A 9,559-nucleotide genomic window follows, 5' to 3' on the forward strand; every position below is an offset into this window, starting at 1 on the left:
TTTTCAAACCTCTTACAGGAATTCTGAAAAAAAATACATAACATTAAAATATTTTTTTTTGCCAAACATCATCTTTTTCTAGATGTAATATAAGGAATCTAACAAGGAAACATCATTATGGCATTATAATCCCTTCCTACGCTCAATATTTTTTTAATCAAAGGATGAAAAATCAGTTTCTTGTCATGTCTCACTAGCTCTAAGAGATGGAGTTTGGGTTGACAACGAGGGTGATGGATAAAAATACCCCTTTTTGGGATAGTTTTTTTTTTAAAATACCCTTTTTCAGGATATATGACTGAAAATATTATTTTGATTATGCATTTTATAATTGGGTAAGTGTAATACGCAATTAAAAATTGGGTATCTAAGAAAATTACTAAAAATACGTATTTCTAGTTTGGGTATTATGCATATCTTAAAAAAAATTGGATACACATTTAACAAATGCGTATCTAGTACAAAACAGGATACTCAAATTGCAAATACGTATACCAATCGGTATTTTCAGCCATCAACTTTCAAAATGGATATTTTCAGCCATTTGCATCAAAAAATTATTTTTTTTAACATTTTTTCTCATAATGATTCAATATCTTAAAAAGGTGATTTTTTCAAAAAATTTATCAGTTATACACCTTTTTAGTTCTAGGAGCAACTCATGATACTTTATGGGAAGCTTTTTTAAACTTCTGCATTATGTTAATATCAGTCAAATCTAAGGCTATAAGAATTATGTGTTGTAACTAATATTATTGGACATAATTTTTTGAATGCGAGAATTTTAGATAATAGGTCGTTTATAGATCACATAAAACGATTGGCTATATGTTTTTATAATATTAATATTTGCTATATTAATTGAAGTTATAATTCAAATGTAGGTGATTCTACGATATAAAGTTTAGGAAAGTGATACAATATATATTTATATATATATATATATTTCATATATTTTTATTTCTCATATTTATTATATTTTTCATTTAAATAGATTTTTATTAAATAAATTTTTATATTTTATTGTAAGAAGTAAGGGATTCTAAGGATTGGGGAATAAAAAGCTGAATTTGGAGATTTATTAGAAGTAAATTCGGATTTGTTGAATTGCACGTAGATGCTACACTATTTATGTCATTTCTTGAGTTCCAGAAGTCCGAATTTGATTATACAATAGCCCACTCGAAAATAACAAGATTCTCCTTCATTCTAAGGTGGTCTAGAGATCAATATCCATATGGAGGCCCGTACTTTCTGAAAAAAAAGTCAACTACGAATTTTACTTGAAAAAACATAATCAGTTTGGGAAACTTATTTGTTTTTTTCTTAAAATATTAAAAATACATTAATTAGATACATATATAGATTAGATATTATTATTAGGAATAAGGTTCCTGGAGAAGAAAATGGAGGCTACGCTCAAGAGGAAAAAAGCTGAAGAAGAAGAAGAAGAGGAGGAGATTGTTGCATATACAGATTTCATCTTTTTCATTATGTTTACATACTCTTGTGTATTGTTTTCTTTTGAGATGATGAACTAATTTTCTCTCTAGGCCTTTAGTGGATTTTTTGTTAATATATAAGATTTTTCTTTTCTCTCTGTTTTTGTGGTCGTATTAATTATTTATGTTAATTTGTGTTTAATACTTCTAAAAGATTGACCACCCTTGAGATTGATTTGGTAATTAGGCGGACTTGGAAGAGAAACCCTAAATTAAGATCCAAACAATATATCTTAGGATTAATATGTATATTAATTTGTGGTTAGGATAGGAATATATCTAAACACCCTAAAAAGCCCAACTAATAAGAAATTTAATGATGTTTATGCTTTTAAATGTTACATAGGAATATGAGGGTTATTGCATAAATTAGAGTCACTTGAGATTTGGAAGGTCCTTATGAATTGTCTTAGACTAGCAATTATACCATGAGAATAGAGGTTGAAGAAGAAGTTTGTTAAAGAACATTGGATGAAGTTAAAGGCCTAGTTTTCATTTTCTTGAAATTTATTATTCGATATTTGTGTTAGTTTAATTATTTAGTGACAATTTAGTAAAACACTCCATTTGATCTTTATTAGACTTGAATTGAGTGAAAGATAGTAATTGGTATTAAACAGTTTATTAGACTAATATATGTGGTATTATTAATTCTATTTGTGTTTACGAGAATTATTATTTTTTGTTTAAATAATAAGTTTTAGTCCGGGTCAATAATATTTGAATGACAGTTAATTTGATTTTAATTTTTTTTTATCCCATGGCCAATTATACTAACAAAATTCAACTAATTACATATAATTTAATTTTTATTTTGTTTAAAAATCTGATGAATATTATAATTTTTTTAACTCATATAAATAGTATCTGTTATTATATTTTAACTAGTCCAATTTTATTTTGATTTTAATTTTGTTCTACATGGATCTGCACTATCATTTTTTAGCATGAATGAATAATATATATTATTTTATTTTAACCCGACGCTATCATACAATTTGTTATCATATCAATTGATGAATTACCTGTTCAATAATATAATTTTTTAGCCGAATCAATAGAATTTATTATCTTTTTAGATCGAAATTGATTATACCTCAAATCCAACTAATTAACTTAATTTTGATTTTAAATTTATTTTAACCACGACTTATAATATAAGAATTTTTCAGGCAGAATGAGTATTGTATATTGTTTTATCTTATTTCAAGATCATATACAGACAAACGAATTATCTCCATTTAGGTTTTTTGAAAAAATTAGCATTAATAAAATTCATAGAAAAACAATATCGTGTATTATGTAAACCAAAGTACAGTACTGACTGACTACCAAATTTTTAATGTTTTGACGTGCAATGTATGAATGTTTTATTTTTGATTTAATAAATATTTTTAATATAAAATAGTTAAAAGATAATCAAATTAAATTTTATACAAATAAAAAAGATTACTGAGTTTTATTTAATTTTATTTCAGCTAAATTTCCGAGTTCTATAAATCAGATTTTGACGATTGTTACAGCTCACGCGAAACTTTTGAAGTAATATTTAATTTAGTGATAGATTAAAAAAAAATTCCAACAAATATAATTTTGAAAAAACAATAATTACAAATTTTATATCATTATTATATTTAGTTTAGGATGTCTACTTATTTTTATTTTAGAACATCGAAAAGGAAGGATATTAGTTACTATTTCTCCCTGTAGTCACCCTCTAGTAAAGATTCAAATACTTCGATGCCTATTGCATTATGCTTTATTTCAAAATCTAGAATTGATTAAAATTTTCAAACCTCTTACAGGAATTCTGAAAAAATATACATAACATTAAAATATAATTTTTTTGCCAAACATCATCTTATTCTAGATGTAATCTAAGGAATCTAACAAGGAAACATCATTATGGCATTATAATCCCTTCCTACGCTTAATGTTTTTTTAATCAAAGGATGCAAAATCAGTTTCTTGTCATGTCTCACTATACGTTGCTCTAAGAGATGGAGCTTGGGTTGATAACGAGGGTGATGGTAAAAAATATCCCTTTTTGGGATAATTTTTTTTAAAATACCCTTTCCAGAATATATGATTGAAAATATTGTTTTGATTATGCATTTTATAATTGGGTAAGTGTAATACGTATTTAAAAATTGGGTATCTAAGAAAATTACTAAAAATACGTATTTCTAGTTTGGGTATTATGCGTATCTTAAAAAAAATGGATACCCATTTAACAAATGCATATCTAGTACAAAACAGGATACTCAAATTGCAAATACATATACCAAACGGTATTTTCAGCCATCCACTTTCAAAATGGATATTTTCAGCCATTTGCATCAAAAAATTGTTATTTTTAAAATTTTTTTCATTATGATTCAATGTCTTAACAAGGTGATTTTTTCAAAAAATTTATCAGTTATACACCTTTGTAGTTCTGGGAGCAACTCATGATACTCTATGGGAAGCTTTTTTAAACTTATGCATTATGTTAATATCAGTCAAACCTGATAACTCCGGTGAGCGGGTGGCTCCGTCCGTTGGCGTTCCTGGACCTTCCGTGCGTGAGAGAGGTGTAGCTGTAGGTTGGGCGCCTGCAAAACAACACCGGAAGGGGGGTTTGGCTCCCACGGCGCCTCCGGTGTAAGAATAAGAACAGGCTTTGGAGAAGATGAAGGTATATATATATTTATGTCATCTTTGAGGCTGCTGTGTGTTTGTGTGTGGTTGTATACATGTGGTGGCTGCTGTATGTTTTTGAGTGTATGTGAGTGTGTGAGTGCAAGAGAAATTATTTTCCAACCCCTAAACCCTTCAGTCTTGGGGGTATATATAGCCCCAAGGTAGGGTTTAGGGGTAGTTACCTCTAAATCTGGGCCGTTGGATGTCTGGGACCAGAGGACGCCTGGCTTGGGTGGATTGTTTACACGTGTCCAGGGGAGGACCACTTCCAGAGTGTCCAAACGGCCTCTGACACGCGCAGTGCTTGTCTAGTGCGCTGGTTGTTCATAGCTGTCATAGTCACGTGCCCACGTACCTTTGCTTGGCGGGTTGCGGGATGTGCATGTGCTTGATGGGACCTCCCTCACTGTGGTTTTAGCCCTGATCCGGACCCGGGTATGCAGGCGGATCCGGATCGGGGAAGTAGGATAGGCCCGGGCCTGGGCTCCTATGTTTGATTGGCCTGGGAGAGGGGGGTCTTAGCATGTTGGTTGAGCCTTCCTCCATTTAGTCCAAGTTGAAGCATACCCGGGTCTGCTATGCCCTATCATTTGCCCCCACTCCCTTATGCAGATTTTCTGGATGAGGGAGTAGAGTAGGATCGCATATTTGGCTTAGAGAAAAGTTTCTGCCCCCCAATCCGGGTCTGGTGTAATGGATATCAGTCCGGATTAAAGTATAATAGTTGATTAAGAAAAATTTCTGCCCCCGTTGCCATCCAATCCGGATCTGGTGAAATGGATACCAATCCGGATTAAGGTAGAGTGGTTGCTTAGGAAAATTTCTGCCCCCGGTTGCCCCCCAATCCGGATCTGGTGAGGTAGATGCCAGTCCGGATTAAGGTAGAATAGTTGATTCAGAAAAATTTCTGCCCCTGGTTGGCCCCCAATCCGGATCTGGTGAAATGGATACCAATCCGGATTAAGGTAGAGTGGTTGCTTAGGAAAATTTCTGCCCCTGGTTGCCCCCCAATTCGGATCTGGTGTAGTGGATGCCAATCCGGATTAGGGTAGAATTGTTGATGCCTTTGGAAGAATTTATGATCCTGGTGGCCTCTGAAATGTATCTTGTTTGCAATGATCCGGATTATGGCTATTGATCCGGGTCTTGGGCTGTGGAATTCGAAGGGTTTTGGATTTTCAATCGGTTTTGCTCGTTTTTTTTTTTTCCCCCCCTTCGAATTTGAATTTTGGGCAGTTACCTCCTATAAACTCGGCCATAATAATTATGGGTTTTAAATGTGTCTTAACATATTTATTTTTTTGTAACCGCTCCTGGAACCAGTAGGATCCTGCCACGTGGCAGGAGCGGTTTCTCTTCCCTGGGTCTATAAAAGGCTGCAGTCCCCATCCTTTTTTTTTCTTCTTATTTTTATTCTCCCAAATTCTAAAAGACCCAATAGTTTCTTCAGTTCTTTCTCTCATCTTTCTTCGAAGGCTTTCATTCTCGGCTTCTGTCTTCCACCGCTGATTCGCTGTTGCTCCGTTCGTCTTCAATTGACTTGTAATATCTCGTCTTTCTTGTTTTTTCCATTTTTGCTCTGATTTTGTTTTTGGAATTTTGATTTTGCATGCTTGAGATTCGTTTATATTTCTTCGAAGTGGAAATCGAGTTTTTTGGTTGTTTTTGTTGCTTGGTTTTTTGTTTATTTATAGATCTGTAAGTGTCTCTGTGTTTTAGGCTGGATTTTTGTCGATTTCTATGGGCTTTTTGTACTGTTGTTCTTCGTGTTCTTGGCTGGGATATATATGTATGTATAGGTGAAAAGTGGCATGTTTTGCTTTTTGATTCCGAAGGTAACTGTTTGTGGCTTAAGGTTTTTGTTTGGGTCCGGGTAGGGGGTATCGGATCCGGGTGGGGTTTGGTATATTTGGGTAGGGTTAAATGGCTTTGGGTTTTTAATTTGTTTTTGGTTGCCATGGATCCGGATCTGGGTATTTGTCGCATAGATCCGGGTACGTGGATATTTGGTTTTTTGGATTGTAGTTGCCATGATCCGGATCGTTGATGTTTTTCCGGGTTGGACTTGCATTGGTGGTCCGGATCATTAGGTTATGATAAAATTAACATAAAGTACCTGATCCGGACCACTTAGGTAGACAAATAAGATCTCTAGTGCCCAGGCTAACTGACCTTCATTTTACTAGGTATATGGTCCGGATCAAGGAGCGGGCTAGAAAAGTATATAACTGCTATCCCAACTTTTCTGAAGAGGAGAGTGATCCGGATTCGTCTGGTAGAGAACAAATCCGGGGCAAGATGGTTAGAAAGGGTTCCGGGTCTGTGGGGACAATTACGAGCTTCCGGTTCAAGAGGCTTCCAGAGAATTCTGTTATTTTCACCCCGGACGGCTTCTGGTCTGATATTAAATATCACTTTGTTAGAAAGCCAACCGGGTTCGACGATAGCATATACTATACCCGGGTCAGATATGAGAGGCACGAGGATGGACACGTTCATGAACCATAAACTCATGTTCCAGCTTGGTTGTAAGTTCTTGTTTAATGTTTTTTTTTTTTTTTTTTTTTTTTTTTTTTTTTTTTTTTTTTTTTTTTTTTTTTTTTTTTTTTTTTTTTTGATTCGGGTCCCCATCCGAACTTGCTTGTAACTTGTAATTTTTGGTCCGGATCAACACCTATTTAGGTATTTGATCCGGACCCCCCTGCTTTTCCTAATTTGCGTAAAAAGTCTTTTCATGGTCCGGGCTCCCCGTATTACTTCATTTCCAGTTTCGTAGTCTTCATTTTTATTAGTCCTGATCTGATAGTTTTCTTCTTCTATTTCTCAGGTTTGCCGCATTATAACCCTGCATTCCGAGCCATAATGTCTTCTTCAGCTTATGCAGCGGCCTTCAACTCTTTGGGCTTGGCCTACAAGACAACAAAAGGGGCCCCAGGTACCGGATCCGGATCTGCGGATGTAGAGGGCGGTGCCGAATCTTCCGCTCCCCGGAACGTTTCTGATCCGGGTAACGCTCCTTTGGCCAAGGACCCGGACGTCCAGGAAATATCTGATGAGGGGCCTCCTTCGAAGAAGAGGAAATCCGCCCCGGGAAAGCCTCCCCGCGGAAAAACTGTTGTTTCCGAACGGGTCTTATGCGACTCGGAGGGTAAGGGCCCGGATGGGGCTCCTGTCCGGATAGGGACTAAGAGCCTTGCTGATTTGGCCGGATTCATGTCCAGTATCCCATCCGAAGAAGACTGGGAGGAAGTTGAGGGCTACAACATGGCTGCCGCCTTGAAACGGGTAACAGGCCAATGGGGGCAGGTAATTTCTGATTTTTTATGTTCTTAGCTCCGGGTCATGTCCTTTTGTCTACCTTTTACTTTGCTCATAGATTTGTTTTTTTTTTTTGTTTCTCAGATTGGGAGTGCAATTTCCATTTGCTCCGATGTTGCCTTCACTGAGCTCAAGGAGGCTAATAACCGGACTAAGGCTGAGAAGATGCTCTCTGATTCCCTTAGGGGTGAGCTGGAGGAGGCCCGGGAGGGGTTCCGGGTGGTTGAGACCGGGCTGAACGAGAAGTTGAAAGACTCTGAGACCCGGGCTGACGGGCTGGCCCAAGAAGTTGAGAGGCTAAAGGCGGAGCTTGCTGCAAAGGAGAATTTGAACAAGGATGCCATAATTGCTGAGTTCAAGGCCAGCGATATCTATGACTTCGAGGTTGCTCAAGCCGGGGTTCCCGAGGTACGCAGATCCTGGGTTGTGGCAGAGCGCCATATCAAGACTGACCCTTTTGCTTCGTGGGATAGCTTCATTCAAGAGTTCCTTGCTGCGAAAGCTGCTGTCGAGCAGGGTCAAGGGGAACCGGAACCATATGATGGTCCGAGCCCCAGTTTCCTCTAGATCCGGATCAGCCTTGCAAGGCTTCTCGGGCCCGGCCCATGTAATTTCCTTTCTAGAATTTCTTTGTTTCGTACTTTGATTTGATCCTTGTAATATTTGGATTTATCTCGGATTGTTGTCAATCCGGATCATTGATTCGGACCAGCCTTTGAACTTCATTTGAAAATTTTGCTTTTCTTCCATCTTTGGTTTTTTTTTGTGCGATCCGGATCCTTGTCATGGCCCCTAATCCGGACTGGTTTCATATCTGGTTTGGTCCGGGTATGGGACGGTGTCCGGATTGATGTTTGCTTTTTTGCTTCTTATACTTGAAAAAATTAAATTACATAATGATTGTTTGCAACTCGGATTTGAATTTGAATCCGGGTTGTTTTTTGCTTTTTGTTTTGGTTATTTTTAATTTTGCTTTCGATCCGGGTATATGACCCACCCGGGTTGGTGTTTGCTTCTTTGCTTTATGTACTTGGAAAAACTTAAGTACATAATGATTGTTTGCAACCTGGATTTGAATGTTGATCCGGGTTTTTTACCCGAATTTGAATTCTAATCCGGGTTGTTTTTTGAATTTGAATTTGCTTTCAATCCGGGTATGTCTAAACCGGATTGGTGATTGCTCCATCTTCTTAGAATTTTTCTAAGCAGATAGTGGTTGCTTTCGTTTTTTGCTTCGAACCCGGGTGTGAGAAGGTACCCGGGTTGTAATTTGCTTCCATAACTGGTAATTTAAAATTAATAACTTTCTGAGAAGGGAAAATTCTTTTCATTGATTTGCAAATTTTTTCATACAAAATATCGGATCATAGATTGGTTGCTTGCCATAGGCTACAAGTTCTGGTTGCTTTTGGTTGCTTTTCTACTGGTAAAACTTTCTGAGCCTGATTCCATGCCATGTATTAGGTACTTCAGAGTCATCCATTTTCATGAGCTTGTATGTTCCTGGCCTTAAAACTTCCTTGACTTTGTACGGGCCTTCCCACTTTGGCATTAGCTTTCCGGTATTAGTGGGATCTGAAGCTTCTGTGTCTCGTAGGACCAGATCTCCCACTTGAAAGTTTTTGACCCGGGACTTCTTGCTGAAGTACTCTCTTGTTTTCTGCTTATATTTTTCCATTCTTGCAACTGCCTGGTCTCGGACTTCGTCGATTAGCTCGATATTCGTTCTGAGCCCCTCCTCATTTGCTATCTCATCAAAGTTGATTGCTCGATGGGAGGGGGATCCTATTTCAATTGGTAGCATTGCTTCAGTTCCATAAGCCAGCTTGAAGGGGGTTTCTCCTGTACTAGTTCTGGGGCTTGTTCTGTATGCCCAAAGTACATTAGGCAATTCTTCTGGCCATTTGGTTTTGCTCTCTCTGAGTCTCTTCTCTATCCCCCTGAGAAGTATTCGATTAGTTACCTCGACTTGGCCATTCCCTTGAGGGTAGGCTACAGATGACTTTTTATGCCGGATACCCCGCTCTTGAAGGTAGGATTCAAATTCTGAACCGACG

The 9,559-nt window shown here is 37.0% G+C and overlaps 1 protein-coding gene across 1 annotated transcript; it reads left to right on the forward strand.

Moving 5' to 3' along the window:
* Window positions 1-4,016: 4,016 nt before the first annotated feature.
* On the forward strand, window positions 4,017-8,234 carry LOC141678355 (uncharacterized). The gene is made up of 3 exons (XM_074484651.1): window positions 4,017-4,179; window positions 7,012-7,490; window positions 7,587-8,234. Exons 2-3 carry the CDS (start codon window positions 7,047-7,049, stop codon window positions 8,067-8,069), a joined length of 927 nt encoding a protein of 308 aa, XP_074340752.1. The 5' UTR covers window positions 4,017-4,179; window positions 7,012-7,046; the 3' UTR covers window positions 8,070-8,234.
* The last annotated feature ends 1,325 nt before the right edge of the window (window positions 8,235-9,559 follow it).

The sequence above is a fragment of the Apium graveolens genome, chromosome 8 (assembly GCF_009905375.1).
Source record: "Apium graveolens cultivar Ventura chromosome 8, ASM990537v1, whole genome shotgun sequence".
Lineage (NCBI taxonomy): Eukaryota > Viridiplantae > Streptophyta > Magnoliopsida > Apiales > Apiaceae > Apium > Apium graveolens.

Excerpts from the sequence above, each read along its gene's own strand:
- LOC141678355 (XM_074484651.1), top strand. The coding sequence starts at position 7,047 with ATGTCTTCTTCAGCTTATGCAGCGGCCTTCAACTCTTTGGGCTTGGCC. Across the intron at positions 7,491-7,586 it reads TAACAGGCCAATGGGGGCAG|ATTGGGAGTGCAATTTCCAT; the intron begins GTAATTTCTGAT and ends TTTGTTTCTCAG.